This window comes from Ctenopharyngodon idella, chromosome 14 (assembly GCF_019924925.1).
Source record: "Ctenopharyngodon idella isolate HZGC_01 chromosome 14, HZGC01, whole genome shotgun sequence".
NCBI classification, from domain to species: domain Eukaryota; kingdom Metazoa; phylum Chordata; class Actinopteri; order Cypriniformes; family Xenocyprididae; genus Ctenopharyngodon; species Ctenopharyngodon idella.
The window spans coordinates 10,322,768-10,350,488 of record NC_067233.1 but is presented as its reverse complement, the minus strand read 5'-3'; the positions used below and the strand labels follow the sequence as shown (position 1 = coordinate 10,350,488).

Sequence of the window (27,721 nt, the reverse complement as noted above, 5' to 3'; positions counted from 1 at the left end):
TTGTAGTATTGATACCATTTCCATGTTGGCTTGAGCTAACGATTATAAGTGTATATTGACATACCGAGTAAAACAGGTCTAAATGTGCGTACAATGATATAATCATAGAGGTAATATTCAATTCATTTGTAAACAAAACGGAGGATTAAATTTTGGTTTACGCACATAAATTATTAGGATAGGCTCAATAATATTCATGTCCTCTGATTGGACCATAAGAACAAACCACACTTGACAAGCGAGTTTCCTCTGGGTCCTCTTGGATGTTGTAGTTCTTGTGTGGCCTGTTTACAGTTGGAGTGTATGCAAATTTATTACCGTGAAAACCACATTTCCCAGCAACACGCGCGGTGGGATGTTCTTTGACGGACAAAGTTGTGTTTATTAAAACTGAAACGTTCATGTTCTGAACAGAATCCGTGGAAGGTCTGCAGTGAAAAGCGAAGGATAAGGTACTGGAATTAATTGGTTGCTTTTAAAGTCGATAATATGTAAGATAGCTTAAGAGACTTTTACGTTAGCTTACTTAGGCTGTTTCTTCCGTTCCTCAAATATGTGGTCGGTTTGATTTAGAAACTCCTCAATGTTGGGGCGAGGCGACAGTGAATAGCTAGTTTAAAATCAGCAAGTTTGATTTTATATTCTAATAATATGCATGCATCTTTTAAGATCTCACCAAGTAAACAATTTCTGGTTCATATGTGAAAAATATTATATAAAGGATCTGGAATTTAGCCAGTCTGAACAAGGAGAGGAGGTGCCTGCACTGTTTCAGATTTACTCATAAATATTTACTATTGTTTGACAAGACCCCGAAGACGTTTTAAAGCAATACTGGTTGCTTTTAATGGTTGTCATGACCAAGTTAATATGTTCATTTATCATATTTGACAAAAGTTGGTTAGTGGCAACTGCCACGTTTCTACTTGCAGTACTACATGCACATTAAGCAATACTGTAATTGTCTGTACTTATTACATATTCTTTTAAGAGACAGGCAGGAATTCCTGACATTTTTCAGCAGGTTTTTCTGTTCCACACCTCTTTTGATCGGTTCCACCTGTGTTTTTTATTCCTCAGGGTGTGTTGTTTCACTTGTGCACATTTGTGCACAAACTTTTCCACCATATGCAAATACCATTGGCTGTGTGTGAATTAGCCTATTTCTTAAGATGTTTCCATAGCAGTGTTGATTGTATACATTTGCCCACTAGTGAAAGCAGTCAGAATGACTGAAACAATGAGTCACATTCAAGCTGGGGAATCTGTCAGTGTAGAAGAGCATGCTTGAACCTTTTAACTGGCTTGCCACATCGCAGTTTCCCAACAAACCCTGCCTTGCTAGCCAACAAGGTCCGTACTGTCCCAATAATGCCTCTCAGAAATGGATTTAATACGCTCTCTTCGATTATTTCCAAGCAGATATTAACAGCTAGCTTTAAAGGTCAAAATCATAATTGTCATACACTCGAATATGAATGTGTGACCTTATTTTATTGCTGGCATTAAGCTGAAACATTTTTTATTGTCTCCCAAAGTAAGCCTGTGATATAGGACAGAGGATGCGGGGTGAACCTGGGCCAGTTCAAATTGTGACAGTCAACAAGGAGGATCACTCCTTTGACCTGGATACAGATGCGCTCAGTCGAATTCTGTTGGCGCCTGATGTTCGAGATAAGGATGTGGTGGTGGTGTCTGTCGCTGGAGCCTTCCGAAAAGGGAAAAGTTTCCTTTTGGATTTCATGCTCCGATACATGTATAAGAAGGTCAGAAGGAAAACCAGTGCATTCAATATTCAGATCATGTAATGCAGCACATAATTTAATATTAAGGCAAAATTTGCTCAGATTTCCCACTTTGAAAGATCATTGGTGTGCTGCTCTTGAGCAGGTTCCTACTATATATTCACCTCTCATTATTTTGTCCCCTTCAGCCTGGTCAGGATTGGCTTGGGCAGCAAAATGAACCCCTGACAGGTTTCTCCTGGAGAGGAGGCTCCGAGCCAGAGACCACCGGCATCCAGCTATGGAGTGAAGTTTTCATTGTACAGAAGGAGAATGGAAGTGAGGTAACAAGCACCCAACAGCAGGCAGTGCACTGTGGTCATGTAGTCTTATTCAGAACTGGTTAAATGTTTTACTTCTGTGTCGTTCCACACCTGTAAGACCTTCGTTCATCTTCGGAACACAAATCAAGATATTTTTGATAAAATCCGAGAGTTTTTTTTTTTTTTTTTTTTTTTTATAAATCTCCCATAGAAAGTGACAAAATTACCACATTCAAGGTCCAGAAAAGTAGTAAAGACATTGTTAAAATAGTCAATGTAACTACAGTGGTTCAACCATAATGTTATGAAGCGACAAGAATACTTTTTGTGCGCAAAAACAAAACATAAATAACAACTTTATTCAACAATTTCCTCTCTACCCTGTCATTCTCCTATGCAGTTTACGCTGAAGACACAGTGCAGTGCTTCCGTGTTGTACGTCAGAACACAGACTCATTATTGGCCGGCTCCTGCGTCAGCATTATACGCACACGTCATGCTGCTCACGTAAACAGCATCAGCCAATACTGAGCCGGCGTTCGGACGTAAAGATGGAAGCACTGCACTGCGTCAACTGCGTAGGAGACTGACAGGGTAGAGAATAAATTATTGAATAAAGTTGTTATTTTTGTTTTGTTTTTGTGCACAAAAATATTCTCGTCACTTCATAACATTAAGGTTGAACCACTGCAGTCACATTGACTATTTTAACGATGTCTTTACTACATTTCTGGACCTTGAATGTGGTAATTTCGTTGCTTTCTATGGGAGATAAAAAAAAACCTTGGATTTCGTCAAAAACATCTTAATTTGTGCTCCGAAGATGAACAAAGGTCTTACGGGTGTGGAACGACATGAAGGTGAGTAATTAATGACAGAAATTTCACTGGGAACACTGTAGTCCATTAGAGTTGCGAACATGCAGTTCTTGAGAGAGAAATAATGCTTGTGAATGGTGTTTCTATTTGTATCCCTATATTTAATATCTGCTTCTACTTTGTTGTCCACTGCTGATTGCACAAAACAACAAACTTCCAGCAGCATCACCAGTGCATTTAGATTTGTGTTTGAATGATTTCAAGCTGGTTCTTTTTTTATTAATTGGTCAAAATGATTCATTCACTCACAGAGTGAATCAGCTGGAGCAGTTACTGAATTAACATCTGAATGACTTATTGAACTGCAAGGCATTACAATTACATTACAAAAATGAAAATTCTGTCATTTATTACTCACCCTCATGCCGTTCCACACCCGTAAGACCTTCGTTCATCTTTGGAACGCAAATTGAGATATTTTTGTTGAAATCCGATGGCTCCGTGAGGCCTGCATAGGGAGCAATGACATTTCCTCTCTCAAGATCCATAAAGGTACTAAAAACATATTTAAATCAGTTCATGTGAGTACAGTGGTTCAATATTAATATTATAAAGCAACGAGAATATTTTTGGTGCAGCAAAAATGCTTCGTTGCATAATGAATCGGTATATCGAATCATTATTCGGATCGCGTGACAAACCGCCAAACTGCTGAAATCACGTGACTTTGGCGCTCCGAACCGCTGATTCGACACGCTGATTCATAATGCTCCGAAAAATATTTTCGTCGCTTTATAATATTAATGTTGAACCACTGTACTCACATGAACTGATTTAAATATGTTTTTAGTACCTTTATGGATCTTGAGAGAGGAAATGTCATTGCTCCCTATGCAGGCCTCACGGAGCCATCGGATTTCAACAAAAATATCTCAATTTGCGTTCCGAAGATGAACGAAGGTCTTACGGGTGTGGAATGGCATGAGGGTGAGTAATAAATGACAGAATTTTCATTTTTGGGTGAACTAACCCTTTAAGGTTTGTGAGATCAGTGTTACTAACTGGTTCTTTATATGACAATGTGTAGTTAAATAGGCTTGTTAGGAACTTTAGAATTTTGTTGTAATAAATAGAACGTTTATTAATATTACCAAAAATAGTTGGATTAATTGTTTGTTGCTTCCTCAGAGATACTGAATTTCCTACAGTTCCTATCACTAGTGGTCATGCATGTTTGAGATATGTTGTGTGAATGAAGAACTAAATGACTAGTATTAATGAGTTTCAGTTCCCTAGAAATTCATTATGACAGTTGCATTATGAAATTTATTACTGTTTGAAATCTTGTCTAGTGGTTTTTGTCCAGTAAGCAGACTGAACTTGCACAAGCTCTAAAGTCAGATTCATAGTAAGTTTGTAGTAATTTCCTGTAAAGATTTTATCGTCAGTGATTCTGGCTTAATGTGTTTGATTCTTGAATCACTTGCCACTTCCGGTCACTTGCTCTCCTGAGTTTGGAGAACTGTAGTACTAAAATGGAGCATTTTGTTCTTCTCTGTAGGTTGCAGTGCTTTTAATGGACACACAAGGAGCGTTTGATTCTCAGTCCACAGTGAAAGACTGTGCCACTATCTTTGCCCTCAGCACCATGACTAGCTCTATCCAGGTTTCCAAATGCATCTTAACAGTTTTGCCACAAATGAGTTGAAAGAAGGAAACTGGAAATGTGTCATAATTATAATTACTCTTTTTTTTTTTTTTTTCTTCTAGATTTATAATCTGTCACAGAATATTCAGGAAGATGATCTACAGCAACTTCAGGTAAGTGAAGTCACAACTAGACAAGAATACAGAATTCTCAAGCTAAACTGACTTGTCTTGAGACTGTCCTGCATTTTTAAATGGGAAAATGGTGTTTTTATTACACCACAGAGAACTAATTAAAAGCAGGGTTTCTGTGGGTCTTAAAATAGTCTTAAAAAGTATGAATTCATCCGTACACAAATTAAGGCCTTAAAGGGTCTTAAATCAGAGCAGAAAGTATTAAATTCATAAAATCTTGGCATTAAATATTGCATGCACTGCAAAAAAATGAAAAAAAAATTATTTTCCTGTTTTCCAATACAAAAATCTAAATATCCTTTAAATCAAGACACATTTACTTGAGATGCAAATATAAAACGAAGAACAAAATTAAGTATTCATATTAATATTTTATGTCAGTTTGTATCTTCAGTAAATGCAACTTGATTTAAGAATCTTTAGACATTTTCACTTGAAAACAAGCCAAAAATACTGAGAAAAACATCACTTTTTTGCAGTGTGATCAAAAGGTACAGTAAAAGTTATTTTCATATCCTTGTGCAGCGGTTGGCAACTTTATGACACGCGGAGGGATAATCACAGAAGCACACCTCTGGTTGTGTGAACTGTTCACTGTAATAAAAAATGAAAAAAATCCTGTTTTTACAAAAAAATCCAGGCAGCTGTGGTTGCCAGAATAATTCTGTAAAAAATATAGTAAAAATGTAAACCTAAAAAGTGGAAGCCACATGAGGAAGTTTATCACAAGTCCTTTCCATAAGCTGATTTATATTAGTATAGAAGGTGCAGAGTCATTCACGCAAACACAAAGCACCATCATGGTAACACACAACACTTAAATAAAGCAGCAAATATTCATTAAACAACAGAAGAGTTAAAAACTGAACTTTTTAATTGCCTCTGACTCAAGATCTTGTCTTCAAGCACTTGAATCCGTAAAGACTGATCACCCCATAATTGTTGAAATTTTAACTAAATTAGATCTTCTAAAGAAGGAAAACTTTAATATTATCTTTTGCTGGGTTCCAAGTCACATTGGACTGACTGGTAATGAGAGAGTGGACACGGCTGCCAGAGAAGCGCTTGACCTGGAAATATCTGACTATCAAATACTACCTTCTAATTTTAGACCAGTAATTATCTTATACATCACTAATAAGGGGCAGAAAGAATGGGACGAAAAACTGTATGAAATAAACCCTAGTATAAGAAGTGTCTTTCATAACTTCAAACCAAGGCATGACCAAGTCGTCTTCACTAGGTTCAAAATGTACCACCCGAATGTATTTTAGATTTTCTATCTTATGTCTAGCTAAAATGTTTTATATAATAATGTAAATTTTATGGATTATGATATTGACCTTTGTGTTTGCCATGTAAATAGCCATGATGCTAACATGGTGTAAAAAAAAAAAAAAAAAAAAAAACTTAATAAACAATTAAACAACAGAAGATTTATCACAAAACTCAAAATGTACATCTGTTATTTAAATTAAATACACCTCTTTAGCTATTGTCACATGCCAGTGATTATCCCTCCCTGCCATAGGTTGCCAATCCCTGTTCTAGTGCTTGGGACTCAGGAGCAGAGCGATTCATGCTGCTTATTTGTAAAATGAATTAAAAAGTAATGGATATAAGTTCTAAGTTGTATTTTCAGAGTTGCTAATACAACTAGCACAAGTGTTTAATACAAGTGTTTCTCCTTAGACATTACATTTAGAGAACATATTGACGTATTGTGTTCCCTTCAATTTAACGAATAGGCTAAATATCTATAATCTTTTACTGCATAAAGCTGTCAAGTTCAGCTATAATTGTTTTGAAATTTATTTCTTGATTTATTTTGGATATTTTGGAACAAGCTCTCAGCATGCTAAGACCCTGTGAAAGAAGTTGTGCATCTAAATTCATCGCTTTTAAAGCACTGCTGTTAAAAATGTAGCTAAAACAAAAAAATAGAAAATAATCGCATCAACCTCACCAATCAACTTGCTGGCGGACGACAACCCAGCTGATGCATCTCTCTACTTAACTGTGCTATACAGACCATACAGTATACCACAATTATAAGTGTTTTTTTGTTTGTTTTTTTTTTTTAGCATTGTGGTGTTTTATTGCTTTTCTAACTTTATTACACCTGTCATTTTTATCTGTGTGTGCAGCTGTTTACAGAGTACGGCCGACTTGCAATGGATGAAATCTTTCAGAAGCCTTTCCAGGTATGAACACACACTGCTGATGGTGACATTGTAGTCATCTCTGTTTAAATGTCTTTGTCTCTGCATGTACCTGTAGTGACACGTGCCTTCTGTGCTCACATTTGTATTTCAAATTTGTGGGTTTTACTTGGCACTCATTTAACTTCGTAAGCAGAATAACCTCGGGACCTAAAAAGATCTCTGGTGACACCATGTTACTATGATGGTATCAGGTGGCAAAATATTATACTGAATGATCACCATATTTATGTCCCATTGTACACTGCTCAAAAAAATTAAAGGAACACTTTGAAAACACATCAGATCTCAATGGGGAAAAATATCATGGGGGATATCTATACTGATATGGACAGGGTGATGTGTTAGGAACGAAAGGATGCCACATTGTTTGATGGAAATTTAAAATTATCAACCTACAGAGTACTGAATTCAAAGACACCCCGAAAATCAAAGTGAAAAAATGATGCAGCAGGCTAGTCCATTTTGCTGAAATTTCATTGCAGCAACTCAAAATGGTACTCAGTAGTTTGTATGGTAGGGCATCACTGAGCTCCTGGACAGTCTGAGGTGCAACCTGGTGGCGTCGGATGGACCAAAACATAATGTCCCAGAGGTGTTCTATTGGATTTAGGTCAGGCGAGTGTGGGGGCCATTCAATGGCATCAATTCCTTCATCCTCCAGGAACTGCCTGCATACTCTCTCCACATGAGGCTGGGCATTGTCGTGCACCAGGAGGAACCCAGGACCCACTGCACCAGTGTAGGGTTTGACAATGGGTCCAAGGATTTCATCCCGATACCTAATGGCAGTCAGGGTACCATTGTCTAGCCTGTAGAGGTCTATGCGTCCCTCCATGGATATGCCTCCCCAAACCATCACTGACCCACCACCAAACCAGTCATGCTGAATGATGTTACAGGCAGCATAACATTCTCCACGGCTTCTCCAGACCCTTTCACATTGTCACGTGCTCAGGGTGAACCTGCTCTCATCTGTGAAATCCACAGGGCGCAGTGGCGGACCTGCCAATTCTGGTGTTCAGTGGCAAATGCCAATCGAGCTCCACGGTGCCGGGCAGTGAGCACGGGGCCCACTAGAGGATGTCGGGCCCTCAGGCCATCCTCATGAAGTCTGTTTCTGATTGTTTGGTCAGAGACATTCACACCAGTGGCCTGCTGGAGGTCATTTTGAAGGGCTCTGGTAGTGCTCATCCTGTTCCTCCTTGCACAAAGGAGCAGATATCGGTCCTGCTGATGAGTTAAGGACCTTCTACGGCCCTGTCCAGCTCTCCTAGAGTAACTTCCGGTCTCCTGGAATCTCCTCCATGCTCTTGAGACTGTGCTGGGTGACACAGCAAAGCTTCTGGCAATGGCACGTATTGATGTGTCATCCTGGAGGAGTTGGACTGCCTGTGCGACCTCTGTAGGGTCCAGGGATCGCCTCATGCTACCAGTAGTGACACTGACCCTAGCCAAATGCAAAACTAGTGAAAAACAGTCAGAAAAGTTGAGTAGGGAAAAAATGTCAGTGGCCTCCATCTGTAAAACCATTCCTGTTTTAGGGGTCGTCTCATTAATGCCCATCTAGTGCACCGTTTGTTAATTTCATTAACACCAAAGCAGCTGAAACTGATTAACAACCCCCTCTGCTACTTAACTGACCAGATAAATATCCCAGGAATTTAACTGACTTGATGCTATTCTCTGATTAAAAAGTGTTCCTTTAATTTTTTTGAGCAGTGTATTTATATCCATACCACGATTCTACAATGGTAGTACCGTCCAAAATTACTGCATTAATATAAAACCAAGGACAACATTGTCTTGAGAGCTCAGGACAGATGAATAACTTGAAACAGCTGGTTTTCAGATTGCATCTAGACAAACATGTCTGTGCGTGTGTGTAGTAAAGAAAACTTTAATGTTTTCAATTTTTTGCATGTTTCCTTAATGTCAGAACAACTCTTTTCTTGCCCACAGTCGCTTATGTTCTTGGTTAGAGACTGGAGTTTCCCTTATGAGTACAAATACGGGTTTGAAGGAGGAAGCAATTTCTTGGACAAACGTCTGCAAGTATGTGACTAAGAACACTTAAGGTACTTTATATGTTCAACTGTGTGTTTGTCTGCAGTGATATCTCTCTTGTGTGTTTGTGTGGTGGTGTTCAGGTGAAGCAGACTCAGCATGAGGAGCTTCAGACAGTGAGAGAGCACATTCACTCCTGTTTCACCTCCATTTCCTGTTTTCTCTTACCACACCCTGGCCTGAAGGTGGCAACAAGCCCTGCTTTCAAGGGACAGCTGTGTGGTATTACACTTCATTCATGTTTTACTACTCACACTACACCCTTTACCTAGAGATGGGCACAAGTACCGGAGCATTTGATACTGCCAGCAAATATTCAACTTGAAAGCACAATAATTAATTGTTTTTCGAAAAACACATTTACACCAATTTTGTGATTGGTTACAGTACGTTTTAATACTACTTCATGATTAGATTTGTTTGACAAATTATTAGAAATGGTTAAAAAAAAATACAGTGTGGTGGGATGCAACATACACCCACAATTTAAAAGTCAAATCTGAATTTTCAGCATCATTACTCCAGTCTTCAGTGTCACATGATCCTTCAAAAATCATTCTAATATGCTGATTTGCTGCTCAAGAAACATTTCTTGTTGTTATCAATGTTAAAAACCGTTGCACTGCTTAATATTTTTGTGGAACCCATGATACATTTTTTTTCAGGATTCTTTGATTAATAGAAAGTTCAAAAGAACAGCTTTATTTGAAATATAAATCTTTTGTAACATGTCTTTACTGTCGCTTTTGATCAATTTAAAGCATGCTTGCCGAATTAAAAGTCAGAAAAAAATCTTACTGACCCCAAATCACAGTGTATAAAGTGTATTTTGGTCAACACTACCTGATATCTGCTTATCTCATTGTGTAGGTTTCGTCTGCATTTTCAGTTCCTCATTTTATACTGGCATTTTTATGTTATTTTTTGTGTTTACATGTTCTAACTCTCTCAAACAATTACTCCATCATTGATTCTCAGATGTGGCTCCAGAGTTTAAGGAACAGTTGTGTGAACTCATTCCCAACCTGCTCAAGACTGACAAGCTGGCTGTGAAAGAGATCAATGGGAATAAGGTGACCTGCAGAGGCCTCCTGGAGTACTTCAAAGTGAGCACACAACTGGCTTATGAACATCTTGGTCCTTATTGGTTGAACAGCATTTTTTTTATGCGTTTTGTTTCTAATTTGTTAGGCATATATTAAGATATATCAAGGAGAAGACCTTCCACACCCAAAATCCATGCTAGAGGTAACATAATACAGTTTTACTAATATTTGATATTGCTTTATTACAAGATTTCATGGTTTTGAAGTAATGTTTTGACTCATTCAGGCTACAGCAGAGGCCAATAACCTTGCGGCCGTGGCGTCAGCTAAAGATCAGTACTACAAGAATATGGAGAAGGTATGTTACCTGGAATATGTTAAACACTTGTTATGTGTACAGTCCCTCCCGAAAGGTTAATGCATACAATTGTTGAATATGTTTTGTCCCCTGAAAATCATGAATCATTCATGTTCATTTACTTTCACATTAGCATAAGATCGATGTTTTGGATTCAGGAAGTTTTCCTGCAAATTCTGAGAAATAATCAAATGTCTTAAAGGGTTAGTTAACCCCAAAATGAAAATTCTGTCATTAATTACTCACTCTCATGTCGTTCCACACCCGTAAGACATTTGTTCATCTTCGGAACACGGATGAAGATCTTTTTTATGAAATCTGAGAGCTTTGTGTCCCTCCTTTGACAGCTACGCAACTACCACTTTGACGCTTCAAAAAGTTCATAAAGAGTTTGTAAAACTAATTCATATGAATCAAACAGTTTAAATTTTGGACTAAACCATTCAATTCAGCTGGATTAGTTTTCAGATCTCTTTATGAACTTTTTGAAGCATCAAAGTGGTAGTTGTGAAGCTGTCTATGTGGGACTGAAAGCTCTCAGATTTCATCAAATAGATCTTTATTTGCATTCCAAAGATGAACGAAAGTCTTGCGGGTTTGGAACGACATGAGGGTGAGTAATTAATGACAGAATTTTAATTTTGGGGAGAACTAACCCTTTAAATAATAAACTAGAGACAGACAAATTGTTGCCTCACTGTCACTTTTATTGTGTTTCACTTGGTTAAGGCTCAGAGTAATTCTCACAGATACACTTTTTCTGCTGCAAACTATTGACATTTGCATTGGCATGTGATTTCTAAACATAATATCCATTTAACCTTAATAAACCTATAATGTCCTTTTTATTTCTTTTTCATAAATTCCCACTCGCTGTTAGGTATGTGGTGGAGATCTGCCTTATGTGGCTCCTGATTCACTGGAGGAAAAGCACCGCTTCTTCCTGCAGGAGGCCCTTCATCTCTTCTCCAACACGAAGAAGATGGGTGGGCGGGATTTCTGTAACCGTTACCAGGAACAGTTGGAAACAGAGCTGATAGAGCTGTGGGAGTCCTTCAGAAAGCACAATGAGGTAACGGCATTGTGAAAAAGCATCGAAAGAATTCATGTGAAAATATATATATGTATATATATATTTCATGGATTTCATTTTACACGTTTTCTTTCTTTTCAGTCCAAGAATGTTTTCAGCGCTTTCCGGACACCTGCAGTGCTGTTTGTTCTGGTCTGCCTCCTGTATGTGCTGTCAGTAATTTTGCTCTTCGTTGGCCTGGAAACTATTTCCTTTGCATGTGACTGTGTAGTTGGTATAGCCATGATGGCTATGCTGACCTGGGCCTTTATCCGGTACTCTGGCCAGTACAGAGAAGTAGGCACAGCCATAGACCAAGCTGCTGGAGTAATACTAGAGCAGGTAAATATATTCCTTTAATCAATATTTTTATTTAAAGGTGAAGTATATAGTTTCTATGACACTAGTGGCATCTATCAGAATTACAAAAATAAAGCATATTTTCAAACAATCTTGCAAATGCCCCCTTTTACGCATTGCACTTCCGAAGGCATGAAGGCATGTCTGAACAGGTAAAAGTAGCTACATTCAATAAAAGAACTGAAATATTAGGAATACTTTTAGCTCTGTTGCTATGTGTCATGAGTAAGCAATTGAATAGGCTAATAACACACTTATAATAAACCCATCCAATGTATCCGCACCAGGCACATTTTTTGACATGACGCCCACAACTGTTTGAGGCTATCTACACTGGACACATCTAAACACACATTATATACTGTTACATTTGTCTTAAAGGGTTAGTTCACCCAAAAATGAAAATTCTGTCATTAATTACTCACCCTCATGTCGTTCCACACCCGTAAGACCTTCATTCATCTTCGGAACACAAAAAAATATATTTTTGATAAAATCCGATGTCTCAGTGAGGACTGCATTGACATCAAGTTAATTTACACTTTCAAATGCCCAGAAAGGTACTAAAGTTATATTTAAAACAGTTCATGTGACTGCAGTGGTTCAACCTTAATGTTATGAAGCGACAAGAATACTTTTTGTGCGCCAAAAAACAAAATAAAGACTTTATTCAACAATATCTAGTGATGGGCAATTTCAAAAGAATGCTTCATGAAGCTTGGAATCACTGGTTCGGAGCGCGTATCAAACTGCGAAAGTTACGTGAACCATTGAAATTTCGAAACACTTGTGACATAAAGAAGCCTCGTTTACTGAAATCACATGACTTTGGTGCTCCGAACCACTGATTCAAAACAATAGATTTGTAAATCTTCAAAGCTTCATGAAGCAGTGTTTCGAAATTGTCCAACGCTAGATATTGTTGAATAAAGTTCAATAATATCTAAAAAAAGTATTCTCGTCGCTTCATAACATTAAGTTTAAACCACTGTACTCACATGAACAGTGATACAACAATGCAGGCCTCACTGAGCCATTGGATTTTATCAAAAATATCTTAATTTGTTTTCCGAAGATGAACGAAGGTCTTACGGTTGTGGAACGAGAGTGAGTAATTAATGACTGAATTTTCATTTTTGGGTAAACTAACCTTTTAAGAGTCTGTTTAGCATGTAGCATCATAATTTCCCCTTTTGCTTTGACGTTGTCATGACCTGTTTAATCTTTAATGCCTGCTACAGAAGCCACGCCCCTAACTCTTGCTATAGGTTCAGCTGGAAAGAGATTGACAGTGGACTGCTCTCAATGTTTAGATGGTGCCTGGGAGGCTTAATGTTTATACTTTCAAGGGAGATAAACCCATGAATGGCATACTAATAGTAGTCAATGAACAATAATCTGAGTTAGGGGAATGTATATCTGCATAAAAATATTATACTGTCCATAAGGGTTAGAAATTTTTCATTGTTTTTTTTTTTTTCCTTTTTCTCCAGGCCACAGATGTGTTAAACAAGACAAGAGCCCAGGGTCAGGTGGCTGCACAACAGAAGAAGACAAGATAGCTTCACAGACAAACCGAAGATGCCAGAACCAGATGTAAACTGCACAGACGCGACCAATAATATACCAAATATCGCACACTTCCAAACATAGCACTTAAATTTCTACTTCTAATGCAGGTTGACTGATTTTTTTCAAGATGTCTTAAACCAGATTTTTAAAGATCAACATAAATATGAATATAAACCAAATATCACAAACCAGCAGTCTTTCAGGGACAGGTATGGATTTAGCACAAGGGCTAAACTTTCCACAGAGCTGCATTGATACGTTTACAGTTGTTCATTCCAGTACAGCCAAAGACATCCTCCATAGCAAGTCAGGGTTGTGTAACTTTTGGATTGCACTCTGTAGATATGTTATTGGTTTGTTCTCTTTAGCCAGGAATACCTTTGCACATGAACTGCCATTTACTTCATTAAGGCTTGAGCTTGATATGATGTTTAGTATTAAGTGTAAGTACACACTATAATTATATGACCTTTGCAAAAGCTTTGTTTTATGATCTCTGTACCAAATTGTGGCCTTCTATGCATTCCATCTTGTATACACCCATGTATGATTTCTATGGGAAATCCTGTCGATAAGTTTCACTTGTATTAGATTTCATCGGGGTAACAAACATATATTTTATTCCGTTCCAATGTTCTTGAGTGCTGGATTGGTCCTGTACACCCCTTTTTAACTGCTGGCATGTTGTTGGGTGTTCAAAACCATCCTGACACTTTCATTAAGTTGGACTGAAAGTATTGATAGAAAAGCCAATATCAACTATTTAAAAGTGTCTTGAGGAAAAGTGTCAGTCATTGTGGACTATTCTGTAATCAGGTTCATGTTTGCATATCAGATTAGTAAACACCTTATTTGATTCCTTTTTTGTAGTGGTCTGAGCACTGTTGCATCTTATTGCTTTCTGTTTTCATTTTTGTCATGACATTCCTCTTATTTCATGTATGACGTAGTGGTGAAAGAGTATACCTGGAAAAATCAGTTTTCAGGCATATGATAGTACCTCAAAGAATTTTTTTTTTTCCCCCAGATTTTTACAGACAATGACAATATTTGTATGCCTCCCCACGGCATGTCTGTAATGTGTCCTTGTGACATTTGTTCTTTGTTGCATTCCACCAGAGCCTCAGTTGGGGGTTTTGAATGTGTCCTGTGATCTCTTCACATTTTCAATCGAGTGGACCTGCCTAAACTGATTTACCAGGGATCATTCTCTGTCCCTGTATATCATTTTTACTGTTACATACACTTTACATATATAAACCCCAAAAATAAAGATATAAGCATGCAATGCACTCATGGGTCTTCTTTGTATACAGTTAGAGGCAGGAATGTCAAGAAGAGTCAACTTTTGTACACTAGGTGTCAGCGTTGAGAACATTTCAGTGAGGACCGTAAGCATTCATCGACACGTTTTGAACAGCCGTTCGTTTGCATTAGTCTACGAATGAACAAAAGCGAGGAAATGGAACGGGAACCATTATTTTGTAGATAACAATTTGTAGATAAAGGCTATTCTGTCCTAATTGGTCAGCGGAATATGTTCTTCCCTCGTTGCAGTTTCATTCTTTGCTGCTGTACATCGCTCCCTCTAGCGTGTGCTGTGTGAATTTTTTTTCTATAGAAATGAAATGTCCTTGTTTCCTTATATGGCGATCGGAGTCGCGAGCAGCCTGATGTGCACGGCTTTGGCTGAAGCGCGCTCACGACTGTCACCATTTGCTTCCTTATTTGGAAGCGAGTTAAGCGAACCTTAAAAAGGGGCAGAGACAAACACAAAGGGTTAGGCTCAGACATCAGCGTGCCCTACGAGCCACTAACGAATATTGCAATCGGTGTAGTATTAGTAGTATAACAGCGCTTTCGACGTCACGTTACCATGGGGTAGAAAGCCCATCACAAGCATTTCCCAAACCTATTTAAATGCTAAATATGTTGATTTTGCATTTACATATAGTAATTAAAAAGTCGTGTTAATATTAATTTCATATTATTATTATATTATTTGAATTAAATAATTAAAATACATATATAAGTTTATATATATATATATATATATGGCATTTTTTTTTAAAAAAAAACAACTGCTTAGTAAAAAGTACAACTTTAACGCTTTTGAACGACAATATGTATGTGCTAATGTGCTACTGACAACAGTGAATGTATTTTAATATGCCCACGACCGTTTGTGTAGAGTCCAAAAACTACAGCTCCCACAACACCTCAATAAGCGCGTGACATTGAAGCTCGCTCCCATCTGCTGTACGGCTACGCGCAAAAGGGCGCGCCCGAGTGTTGTATCAAGTGTGCGAGACCGAAGGACTGCATCACAGCTCATTCAATTCCTATCCAGACGCCGACTAGCACAGATACGCAACCATGGTATGTCTACATTTAAATAATAATTATAAAATGTACAGCTATTCGCAGTATGTTTGGATAGTTTAATGACTAGGCTGTGTTTTTTTTTTTTTTTTTTTTTTTTAATATAAATATAGTGTGAATCAAATCTGTCAATTAACGCCTCCGCCGACTACAGCTGCAGGCTATGTTTGCCGTAAATTGTTAGAAAAACACAAACTGGATTTCGTTGGTTCTTGTTACAGCGTTCTTAGAGCACTTATTTATATACACAGTTAATCTCGCGGCTCTCGATGGTTTGATTGTGCGTGGCCTTCAACTACTCGGATGCGATGAGATTGGCAAAAATGAGATCCAAAAACTACTGGCGCCATTTCCCCGCTCAGCTTCCTTTATTTCCGTGAGTCGAGGCCCAGGAAAGGCCTAACTGCTTTTCATCACACACTACCTACAGGCCCCATCGCTGCACACACTATTACATCGCACGGCGAAATTGGAGAGAATATGAATAAACCAATGTTTGCTGGCATCGTGTGTGTTTAACTGCGTTTTTCGCTTGTCAGGTGACGCGCTTTCTTGAGTCTGTCCTTTGTCTGAACACGGCCAGAAAACTCATATTTGCCGCACCAGAGAGGCTGCGGGCGTGTGTAAAAACGCAGATTACTCCCTTTTAAGGTCGAATCCTCGCGTGTTTATACTACGCTTTTCGTCTTTAGAACGCTTTAATTTTGCGGATATTTGGAACACTTGCACGAACACTGCATTCGTGGCCCCACCCTAATTCTTGATGCACAGATGGTGTGGGTTATTTTTTTTGACCAAAAAAAGATACCTCGACTAGGAACGTGTTTTAGGTCGATTGTAGCTCGGTTTCATGTGAAATATTATTATAAAAATGTATGCGCTGGAAGGAAGGAAGCCAGCCAAGTTTTAAAACCGTTACTTGTGCGTTTGCGTATCGTCAGACAACGTGTGCACGACTACTCTTCCTGGTTGGACGCAACTAGTTTATCATAACGTGTTTGGCGTTTGATCTTTGCTCGACGCGTTTATTTCTCATAATTCCTGTTCGTCGTTTTATCGGCATTTTTGCCTTTAAGCACATGATGTTTCTTGTCTATGACGTGGATATTTGATAGATGCTTTTGCTGCTTTTTTTATTATTTAATCCGCCGCTGCTGCTGCATTCGTCGACCTCTTTCTGTAGACACAAAAATACTTGTGAAATTGCGCTCGCGCCGCGTGTAGGCTGAAGGAAATGCCGGTTCCGGTGCGAGCAGTTTCGGTATTCTCGTCGCCAGGACTATATACAACGTCATCATAGGCCACAAACGACATCAAAACCTCTTTATGTGAGAGGCATGTGACGACGCGTTATACATCTTGTTTTTTTATTTTTTTTTAACGTATAGGCTCTCTTCATTTCATTCGACGTCACATTTCCTGTATCACAGTGCTTACTCATTTTTAACTGTGAGTTTCACTTCTTCAGTGAACGTCGATGATTTACCAGCAGCGTTATTGCCCTTGCACTTAAACTTTGGACTTTTGCTCTTTATTTTATGACACTAGATGACAGATGAGGTCGCGAATATATTATGCTTGCGGAATATCGGAAAATGAATGAGCTTTTAAAGAAAGCTTTTGTCTTGAACATTTGTAGTCTATGTATTATCTGAAAGGTCTCTTCACCCAAAAAAGGATCCCACAATCATGGAAAATCCTTGTACGGTAATCACAAAAGACTGAAAAAGTCATGGTGATTCATTGGTCAAAAGGTGTGGGAATCCTGATTCTCCTTTGCGCCTTTAATGCCCCATTTTTTTTTTCTATTTTTTTTTTTTTTTTTTTTCCATTTGTGATCATGATATGTAATGAGGCATCTTAATGCCTTCCTGTCACTCACACCTTAAGCAAACCCAGTTCCACCCTTTAGAGGTATGTTTCCTGTAAGTAGGCCATTCAAACTTCTACCCCGCAAGGCTCCGTTTGTCCACCTTTTCACATGTCCTAATATGCTATTCAGAAGCTAAAGGTTCAGGTTACCTGCTTTTTTTTTTTATTTTTAAGGTTTTCCTCATCTTTGAGTTTATGAACTGAAATGTTGAATGTTCGGTTATGGCAATGCAGTGTTAGTCACTAATGGAAATCAGAGGACTTGAGTAGGTTCATGAGACTGGTGTGACTGAGGCCATTTTGATTTCTCACAGAAGAATCATTGTTTTGTGATTTAAAGCTGTACACCAGATTTGTATGACATGGATCTCTCTCTTATAATATATACTGCCGATTTTATGCACATTCAATGGTTTTGCTTTAAATCAGACCCTTAGTATAAATTTCTTCAGCTCTTATGAGGAAGTGCCCAACCTTCTTTCTGTTCAAATGTGTTGGATAATATCTGAGAAGTTGTGTGACCAGGAAAGAATGGTGCCTTGTTCAAACCAGCCCCCTTTTTTTTTTTTTTTCTTTCTTTTTTTTTTTTTTTCCTATTTTCTTAGACTTCCTATATAGTTTTTATTTTTTTTCTGGGAGCAGAAACCAAATCCCTGCAATGTTTAATTTTCACCCAGAATGTTGTTCAAGTTCTTTTGCTATGACTCTCATTCCACTGCCCTTGAAGTGTGCGGTCCCATTTCTTCCATGTCAGGTTTTTTTTGTTTAGTCACTGCAAAACCTGCCGTCCCAGTAGTTTGGATTCAGCCAAATGAGGTCCAAGTATCCAGTTCTGTTAAAAGGACAGCCTGTCTAACTAGATTAGACAAGACTGTTTGTTGCAAAATCTCATTCATTCACTTATTCTAACTTTGCACCCACAGATTCATGCATCCTTGCACATCATCTCTCTCACTTCCCTCTATTCAAAGGGACGCTCCATGTGACCTTATCCTGTGTGTGTTTGTGTGCTCGCAGGCCTCCGGAGTTACAGTGGACGAGACTGTGTTGACCATCTTCAACGACATGAAGGTCCGCAAGGCTCAACCCAATGAGGAGGAGAGGAAGAGGAGGAAGAAGGCTGTTCTTTTCTGCCTGAGTGAGGATAAGAAGCATATCATAATGGAGGAGGGCAACGAGATCCTGCAGGGAGACGAAGGAGATCCCTTCACTAAGTTTGTCAAGATGCTTCCTCCCAATGACTGTCGCTACGCTCTCTATGATGCCACATATGAGACTAAAGAAACCAAGAAAGAGGACTTGGTTTTCATTTTCTGGTGAGTCTTTGAGAGTCTGTGAGTGTACTTCATTTAAACCAGGGGTTCCTGGTCCTGGAGATCTGCCTTCCTGCAGAGTTCAGTTCCAGGCCTGTTTGTAACTATCAAGTGCTCCTGAAGATCTTCATTAGCTGGTTCGGGTGTGTTTGATTCAGGTTGAAGCTGAACTTTGCCAGAAGATAGATCTCCAGTAACAGGATTGGACGCCACTGATATAGACTTGTGTGAAACAGATGATCTGATCTCTTGTTGTGTTGTCCAGGGCCCCAGAGAGCGCCCCTCTTAAAAGCAAGATGATCTACGCCAGTTCTAAGGATGCCATCAAGAAGAAGTTCACAGGTAATATTGTCTATCAAAAAAGAAAACAAAATAGAGATGTACATTTATCAAATAAATAAAATGCATTTCATTTATAATTTAATTCATTTAAATGATGTATAATATAAACTATTTCAAAAAAAATAATTTGCTAATTTGCTATAATTTAACTATATGATTTGTATTGTTGTTTTAAAAATAAAAAATGTAAATGTGAGATCTGTAGCATTTTTGTTCTGTCTTGTTTCACAGGTATCAAGCACGAGTGGCAAGTGAACGGTCTGGAAGATATCAAGGACCGAAAGACCCTTGCTGAGAAACTTGGGGGTTCATCAGTGATAACTCTTGAGGGGCAACCTCTCGATTGAGGCTGACACATTTCAGGGGTTAGCCGTTCATTCCAACCTGGGTGGGGCAGGTGGGCCAGCACAACTGTTTGCGGGGCCATGGGGTGGGTTAATGTGGGTGGGGAGGGTTGGGCAAAAGTGACAGTTTCAAAATTCCACACATGAAAGATGTAGGCTGTCATTCCAGTTCACACATACAATGAACAAGAACAAAAACATAAAAGAGAAAAAAAAAAAGATCTTAAAAAACAAAAATGAAGGATGATGATTATAAAACAAAGTAATATAACTGTAAATGTGTACTGGCAGGTTTTCGTTCTTTCTGGGTTCCATTGGATTGTTGAAAGGAAAGAGTGAGACAGCAGCCGTTGCAATTCAGCTATACAACATACTGTTTTTTTTTTTTTTTTTTTTCTTAAGATTTAGGATTTGTTTGTTTTGCCAAACGTCTAGTTAAGTTTTTCTAAGTATGTGTGTTGAGACTAGGTATAGTACAAAATTTATTCCAAAATCACACACTGTTATTGGACCATTCTGGGAACAGTTTACTCTGCCCCCCCCTTTTTGTTTTATTTTGAGCTCACACATTGTTTTAATAATTTAATTATTCCATCTGATTTGAATATTTCCAAATGTAATTCAAAACCATGGCACTGGTGTCAAAATTGTACACATTCCTTCTACCTGTAAAATCTGGGACCTAGTGGATGAGCGGTCTGTTTATGAATTGGATTGAGTGGATTGACGGACACGTATGAGGTTTAGATGGGGAGCGATTATATTTGGGCAGCCTGTGTACAGAGCTTTGATTGATAATGGTCAGTGGATGTTTTGTATCGTCTCCTTATCTCTAATAAAAAAGCACTAAACAACTCCGCTGTTATAACTGGTTTGTTTCTTCATGTTTTGAAAATCACCTGTGTGAAGACCGGCTTTGTTTTCTTGTTTTTGCGCCCCAAGGTGAATCTAATTTTTCTCTTAATCCTCTTGAGCTGATTTCTTATATGGGTTCATAGATGTTTGCTTACATTTGTGTGTTGATATTCTGCATTTGTTGCTGTTTTATCAGTGTTCAGCATGGTTTATGCACTGATATATGTGATGGTTGCAAAATTCATAAAGTTTCAAATGGATCCAAACAAAGACTCTGATTGCTTTATCCTCCCTATGGATTTGATGGGTGGCCTTTAATAATGTAGACTCAATATAAACAGCCATTTTAATTATCTTGTAAACTATAATACCAAATCCATCTTGTACAAACAATCAGTATTTGAAGATGATGGCATGTCAACTACATTAGATACAATCAATAAAAATGCAATTCCATTAAAGCAATCAAATCCATTCCTTAGGCTAATGTGTTAAAGCTCTCTTTTTGAGAAATGGCAGCAGTATTATTTCACAGACAAACTGATATTAGTGGACATTAGGAAAAAAATCCTTATACCACAATCTTACTGTTTTTGGCACTTAAAAGAATAGATACCATGTAAAAGAGCGTAAAATGTTCAGATCCATGTAGGGTCAATACACTGACAAAATATATACTGCATTCATATGTACATACTACATATCTTGTATGTAGAGGGTAAATGTAGTATTCAACCTGAGGATGAAGCTATTGCTAATAAGAAACAGCCTGAGGATGGGTATCAGTAATTGACAACATGCTAATAAACGTATTACAACATTTATTTCACTACAAATACCACAGGGATTTCTGTGAACAATTTTAAGTGACTTCACTTAATGATGTTTGTGTGTAGTGTGCTACATTACCGTCTGTTCTTTAAACTATAACTTACTGGAGATTTGTGCTATATTAAATGGCTGAGTTACTGCAATACTGTTGAATAATACATTCACGTCAGTATAATCGTTCCTGACTGACTGACCCGACCGTGAGGACTTACTGTTCAGCCATGTTGTGAAAGACTCAATGAATGGAAGATGTACACGTCAACCAGTGGAGGGCAGTAGAGATTCATTTCAAAACCCTAATGAAAAAATGTACCTTCCAACTTCCTGTGCTGAACTACAACACTTTTCCTAGCGTATTCCAGTATTTTTGCAATTATTAATTAATCAACAAGCTATTAGTACCTACTACTAACACTGAACTCGCATATTCTCTATGAAATATAAACTAAAAATAATGAAACAAAAAGTGTTACTGGAACTGCAATGGTTTGCCAGTGGTTTCTGGCACTTTTTTTTTTTTTTTTTTTTTTTACATTTTCCTCTTTTTACCAGCAGAGGGTACCAGTGTCACATTTTACATACAGCCCCCAAAATTGTAATAATTATCAGATTTTTATTTTTCGTTCTTTTCTATCCTACTTGAAATATAGCACACAGAATCATATATGCTAATATTACCACTTCCTCGGTAAATCTGCAATGAAAAGACAGCAAAAACAAGAGATATTTTAGTTTATTAAAATAAAAGCTTTTTAAAAATAGAATTATAATCAACATTTACCCCACAACCTTTCTCTTAGTTCATGTTCAGTCTTTATATTAATCCAACATAAAAGAATAAGTAAAATTATTTACAAACAGGTACTGTAATGTTACCAATTTGAGGTCTTCATCTATCAAGGAAAAGAATATGTAACTGTAAAAGTGAAATGTATTCATGGGTAACAGATCCAGATGTATGCAGTAACATAAACTAAGGATTTTTAATCTATGCTTTAAATATTTATACCTTAATATTCTGTTCTATTAACTCTCTCAATTTAACAACACATACTACATCTCAAGTCATCGATTTTATCTTATTACGCTAATCATAGTTCAGAAAAAAATAAAAGTAGTATGTTCAACAGACCAAACAGATGTTCAGGGATGGAAATGAAGAAAGCATAGCCCATTTGCCTCTACTTTTAGTCAACAAATAAACTGTGTATGTTAATCTAATGTTACACAAAACCCAAGGGATGAGATGAGGATAAAACCCCCATCCCAATTCTAGTTTCTAAAAGTGCAAACAAGTTTAAAGCTTCTGTAATGTGTAATCTGAACAAAGCAAGGCTGTGGAGAGAGTCACATAAGTGAAATCAACCACTTGACGATAAATATACTGGTGTTGTCGACCTCAGAGTCTAAAGCTATGTGTAACGTTGGCAGTATAGCAAGCAAAAACTAAAGGTAGTGGTTAAATAAAGTTCCAGCTCAACCCACGTGAGTGATCAAAGCCTGTGGGTTGCGATCTACCAGCCATGGACCTTCTTTCGTCTTAGATTCAGTAGCCACACCCGTAAATGACTGTAAAGTGCTGGTGCCAAAATCAGGCACGCCATATTTTGCCCATGATTTTATATTGTCCCATTCTTGTGTCATGCCTTCAGTCCTGATTGCAGTCCACCTTATTTCCATGAACCCAGTAACAGATCTGAGCAAACTTCAGAGGAGTGAAGCGAACAGCCACGTTGTAGTCACGATTCTCTCCATTGATTTCCAGCCACTGGTGGCCCGAGAAGATCCCGATGACCTTGCGCTCCCAGCGCTCTAAAGTATCGTCCCACACACGTCCGTAAACACCAGAGCCACTCGCACCTGGGCGGGCATCACAGTGCTGGTAGATCAAATCATTGGACTCATCCTCCACCGGACAGAAGCGGTACACCAGTTCCCCGGGCCGGTCACTGTCAAATCCAGAGAAGTGGATGCGTTTACCAGCCAAATTGTCTGAGGTGGGTGCCACGGCCAGCCGCATAAAGGGACGCCGGTGAGGCCAACGCAACTCTAGAAGTGCGTAGTCAAAATCCATGCTGACCTCTTGAGGACCTTGAATCCAACCTTTGGGAACTCGGGTCCGTTTAACTCTCACCCAGCGCACCAAGGGTTTCTTCACAGGAGTCTGACCCGGCCTTGTACCGTTAACAGACGGGGGGATTAGAAAACCCACCCTGAGTTTCCTCGCTCCTTTGACGTAATCCTTCCCATCATGCACGCAGTGGGCTGCGGTCAGGACGTGCTGCTGGGACACCAGAACTCCAGTGCAGCCCGTAGAGATACGGACGGCGGTGGAAAACGGGTAGTCCAGAAGGAAGTGGTCACCGCGGATGTTAAAGCGCCCGTCTGAACCGTAAATCTGCCGTTTTAGTCGCTTATGTCTGGGGGTGGTTACTTTGGGCTGCCTGAAAGGAAGTTCAGTGTCATTTTCATCCAGGTCAACAGTGGTTAATGTTCGGGAGCCATCTGCATAAAGTGTTTCAAAAGCTAGGTTCTCTTTATCCATGTCTTCTCCTTTGTGGTAGCAGCTCTCGTTGCAGTGAGTAGTGAAGTCCAGCTGAGCTTTGGCGCTGAAGCGGGAACGGGACAGCGGTAGGGTGGCATGAGGTATCAGCGAGGGGAGGTGGGCGTGAGACTGATGGCGAGGTTCTCTTACTGAAACTGAGCTGGGCAGGAGGAGTAAGAACAGCAGGCCAATACAGCAAGGATGGGCTAGACCCAGTGCGCGGTTAGGCACCATGGCTAAGATGTATGCAACCTAAAAGGAAACACAAACATATATGCAAGCATTAAATAAAACTCAAGATGTTCTGCATTTTGCAGATACATAGTCAGAAATGTAATGTCTTCTCTCTTAAAAAAAAGGTTCTTTTTTGGCATCTATGGTGCTATGAAGAACCTTTAACATCCATGGAAACAAGGAAAAAAGGTTCTTCAGATTATTAAAATGTTCTTCACACTAAAGTTTGGAATGTCAACTCGTTGACTGTAAATTGGGGCAAAAATGTTGGCGCAAAATTGTGTAGTGTATTTCAGCCTTAAGAAAAAAATTATTCTTTTGAAGACCCCCTGTGGTGAAAATCAAGTTTTCAATGTTGTTCATATGTCTATGTGGTGTTTTTAATATGCTTTAAGACAAACCATGTGCAAATTCATGTCAACACCATTGCTGAGTATTATCTCCTTAAAACTGCATTGAAAAAAAGACAGTCTCAAACCTGTGGTTTGAAATTGCTGGTGTCTCTGACATCACAACCTTGTAACCAATCACGTCAACGCGCCGGTGGGCTTTAGCATATCATTAACAGCGAACTAGTCTTGAGAGAAGATATCCCAGTATATTTTTCTGTTGATATGAAAAATCGGGTAGATTTAGGCGGGTGTATATGATGTATATTATGATGTTATGATGAACTATATGCCTTTCTCCACCAACGTTCTGAGTTGTTCAAAGCATTTGTAAGGATACTGATTGTTAGAAAGCAGCTGTCTGACTAAGATGGCGAACGGAACATGGTTTGTGTAACATTAGCAACACGTTATTAGCTGTTTGATAATATAGTCAAGCAAAAGGCTAATCATATTAGTTACCGTTATGTGTCCGATGTTGTAAAGAGCGATATCATTGCGCAGCATTTACCTCAGTAAGTTGACCAAGTGGATCTCTGAGCTGGCTTGAGCGAGTGGAGGCGGGTCTAATTTGCATATTCATTGATCCACTAATACTAAATGAGGCAAGGGTGTAGATTTAGATTTACATTCAAGCTATTTTAAGGCATGAAGAAGGAAAACATTTTCACAGGAAAAAAACTTTTCAATTAATAACTTCACTTAAAAAAGTTTTTTTGAGGGAACCAAAATAGCATCGCTGCGGAAAAAAAAACCCTTTTGGAACAATTATTTTTAAGAACATTGATGCTTTTAGCTGGCTCTTATTCGTTCTAATAGTACCAGTGGTTTTGGACTTATCATACTGATATCCATCGGCCTGGATAAAAAAGTTTGTTTACTAAAGCTGTTTGTTTATCTTTTTCATAATGCTTCATTATGTCTCAAGTTACGCTCTGTAATTTGTATTGTCATTTTATATTGTATATAATTGTTTTGTTTAGTACTTGTATATGCCCAAAGTGCTGGCTAAAAGTGCTTAATATAATTATATAAATTATCTATATATAAATAAACTATTGCTGTTTATGGCTGGTCATGTGATTTCAACATGGTGGCACCTATGGGGTGAGGGGGTCACTTTATGTAGAATAAATCAGCTTTTTTCTGACTGAAAAAAAATTAGGAAAAAAGGCTGAGATACTTATTATAATTTTAGTTTAACCGTTTTATTTTTTTGGATAATCAAAAACAACGCGCAACGCACATGATAGTCTATAGGCATAATAAAAATGAGTTGAGAAGTCCTAGTTTAAAGTGACATTATCATCTGCTCCATTCATCATGGACACCCATGTGTGACACCTGAGGAATTCCCTGGACACAACCTGTTTCCTATAGCCTACAACATCCCTTTGTCCCGAAAACCCCCAATATCGTCTTTTTTGTTGTCTTTCACATCATGAATGAATGTCCAACCAACCCTATCCACGCCTTGCGTTGTTGTTAAACTCAAGGAAAACAAACTGTGTTTACCTACCCTCACTTTCCCATCGCGCTGTACAAACCAACAACTGCAATGCACTTGCGCAAATGGCAGCCAGGAGATAGTATTAAAAAACTACACAAAATGATAATTTCATTATAGAAAAATACCTTAAATAAAATAGTTTTTTTAAACAACTTGTAATGTTTAGAGGCATCACGATTAAAATGGGGATTTAATTATACGTGCAGCCAACAAGAGCAGCAATGTTCACCACAGCTGGTAAATGACACAAAACAGTTTCAGATATAACCAATTCGCGGAGGATACTTAACTTCAAGCTGTGTTAATAATAATCAAGGCTTGTTTAAATCCAAATTACATATTCGTCTCCTGGAAGTTCACCGGGTATCCCATTCTCCAGGTTTACTCCCATCTCCACTCTGAAGTACTGGAGTGCGTGACAGGTCCGCCAAAAACATACACAATCCTTTAAACCGCCAGCTTTTCTTCAAAAACTGCTTCTTTTTAAGAGTCCTTATTTCAATATATCAAACCGCATACTTGCCCTCCGTTGAATGGTGAATGCTGTAGTGCAAAACTGAGGTCGTCCAAACCCATTAACCGAGGCGCAATATTGCGCCTTCCTGCGTGGTCCTAGTGCCACCGTCACAGGGATAAAGGGAAAGATGGTGCGTCCAAAAGCAACATCTATGTGTGAACAGTCTGATACGTGTTCAGTACAGTACGTCATTCTACTTTCCATCGTAATTCTTTAAATGTAATGGCGAACCTTTCTGCTAACAGAGCATTTATTCTGGGCATGTCTTGGCATACATTAAAATATTCCTACTACAGGTGTTATTAAGCTGTCTATCAAACATAGGTGAGAGTCAAGGCAGGCATGTCTTGAGGATATGCATTCCTTCTCAGTTCAGTTAATTTGCACTGCATGTACTGTGCCACTCAAAGCAAGTACAAACACATGTACATGTGTTTAGGTAAATCTTTTAGCATGTATTGTTTATTACGACTCCTTAAATCAAGGTGTAACTAATCTTACCTGTTATGGTTTAAAGGGGTTAAAATGACCGATTGTTGCAGGGTTGGTCTTACGGCAGGATACATTCCAGAAATACTTGGGTGTGTTGCAGTCGTGATGGCGTCTTGAGCCATAGTGCAAGCTTGAATCTAACCTTTTGACCTTGATCTTCCTCAAGCACTCACACCACTTGCCCTAACCTGCACAAAACACTTTCTTTTGTTCTTTCTGTGGTCAAAAGAGTTCCATTTTTTAGATGCATTGTACAAAACAAGGGGCTTTAATGGCTGAAATACACAGCTTCAAACAGTCTCCAGTATGTGTGTGTGTGTGTGTGTTGATTAAATCTAACAGGGGAAAGTGCTTTGATTGCTTTTGTTGCTCAAGTGCATAACAAAAAGCGTATCGAATCATATCATATTTGCTCAACTAAACAAGCCACACAATGTGCCAAAGTATGCAAGCCTGCAGCTTCAGAGTAAAAAACAGGATAATTGAGATAAAATTTAAAACACGAAATAAAGTCGCATTGTGAAATACGGCTACAATTGTAAACTTCAAAGTCACATTGCAAGAAATAAAGGCACATTGTGATATATAGTCGCAGCTGTAGATATAAGTTGCAATCACTTCTTTATTCATCTACTTTTTACTTTGAGGCTTCCATACTAAAGTTAATGTTACAGCTGCTTAATTTCCAATT

General features: G+C 38.4%; 3 protein-coding genes across 4 annotated transcripts; 2 read left to right on the top strand and 1 right to left on the bottom strand.

Annotated features, from left to right (window-relative positions):
* Positions 1-286: 286 nt before the first annotated feature.
* On the top strand, positions 287-14,696 carry atl3 (atlastin 3). Its single transcript, XM_051860669.1, has 14 exons — positions 287-452; positions 1,539-1,766; positions 1,934-2,068; positions 4,427-4,531; positions 4,636-4,686; positions 6,855-6,911; positions 8,892-8,984; positions 9,080-9,218; positions 9,975-10,102; positions 10,188-10,244; positions 10,329-10,400; positions 11,281-11,472; positions 11,575-11,814; positions 13,326-14,696. The coding sequence occupies exons 2-14, from the start codon at positions 1,563-1,565 to the stop codon at positions 13,392-13,394; spliced, it is 1,542 nt and encodes a 513-aa protein (XP_051716629.1). The 5' UTR covers positions 287-452; positions 1,539-1,562; the 3' UTR covers positions 13,395-14,696.
* Positions 14,697-15,573: 877 nt separating this feature from the next.
* On the top strand, positions 15,574-20,512 carry cfl1 (cofilin 1). The gene is made up of 4 exons (XM_051860678.1): positions 15,574-15,783; positions 18,676-18,974; positions 19,237-19,313; positions 19,545-20,512. The coding sequence occupies exons 1-4, from the start codon at positions 15,781-15,783 to the stop codon at positions 19,658-19,660; spliced, it is 495 nt and encodes a 164-aa protein (XP_051716638.1). The 5' UTR covers positions 15,574-15,780; the 3' UTR covers positions 19,661-20,512.
* A 1,546-nt stretch (positions 20,513-22,058) lies between these two features.
* LOC127494641 (serine protease 23) lies at positions 22,059-26,612 on the bottom strand. 2 transcript variants are annotated; one of them, XM_051860671.1, is made up of 2 exons: positions 26,541-26,612; positions 22,059-24,140 (listed from the first exon to the last, which is right to left on the bottom strand). In XM_051860671.1, the coding sequence occupies exons 1-2, from the start codon at positions 26,595-26,597 to the stop codon at positions 22,992-22,994; spliced, it is 1,206 nt and encodes a 401-aa protein (XP_051716631.1). In that variant the 5' UTR covers positions 26,598-26,612; the 3' UTR covers positions 22,059-22,991. The 2 variants fall into 2 exon arrangements, with proteins under 2 accessions (XP_051716631.1, XP_051716632.1); XM_051860672.1 differs by lacking the exon at positions 26,541-26,612 and adding an exon at positions 26,359-26,497.
* Between the last annotated feature and the right edge of the window lie 1,109 nt (positions 26,613-27,721).

Excerpts from the sequence above, each read along its gene's own strand:
- atl3 (XM_051860669.1), top strand. The coding sequence starts at position 1,563 with ATGCGGGGTGAACCTGGGCCAGTTCAAATTGTGACAGTCAACAAGGAG. Across the intron at positions 1,767-1,933 it reads TCCGATACATGTATAAGAAG|CCTGGTCAGGATTGGCTTGG; the intron begins GTCAGAAGGAAA and ends TGTCCCCTTCAG. Across the intron at positions 8,985-9,079 it reads TCTTGGACAAACGTCTGCAA|GTGAAGCAGACTCAGCATGA; the intron begins GTATGTGACTAA and ends GGTGGTGTTCAG.
- cfl1 (XM_051860678.1), top strand. Across the intron at positions 18,975-19,236 it reads GACTTGGTTTTCATTTTCTG|GGCCCCAGAGAGCGCCCCTC; the intron begins GTGAGTCTTTGA and ends TGTGTTGTCCAG. Across the intron at positions 19,314-19,544 it reads CATCAAGAAGAAGTTCACAG|GTATCAAGCACGAGTGGCAA; the intron begins GTAATATTGTCT and ends CTTGTTTCACAG.
- LOC127494641 (XM_051860671.1), bottom strand. The coding sequence starts at position 26,597 with ATGGGTTTGGACGACCTCAGTTTTGCACTACAGCATTCACCATTCAAC. Across the intron at positions 24,141-26,540 it reads CACCATTCAACGGAGGGCAA|GTTGCATACATCTTAGCCAT; the intron begins GTATGCGGTTTG and ends GTTTCCTTTTAG.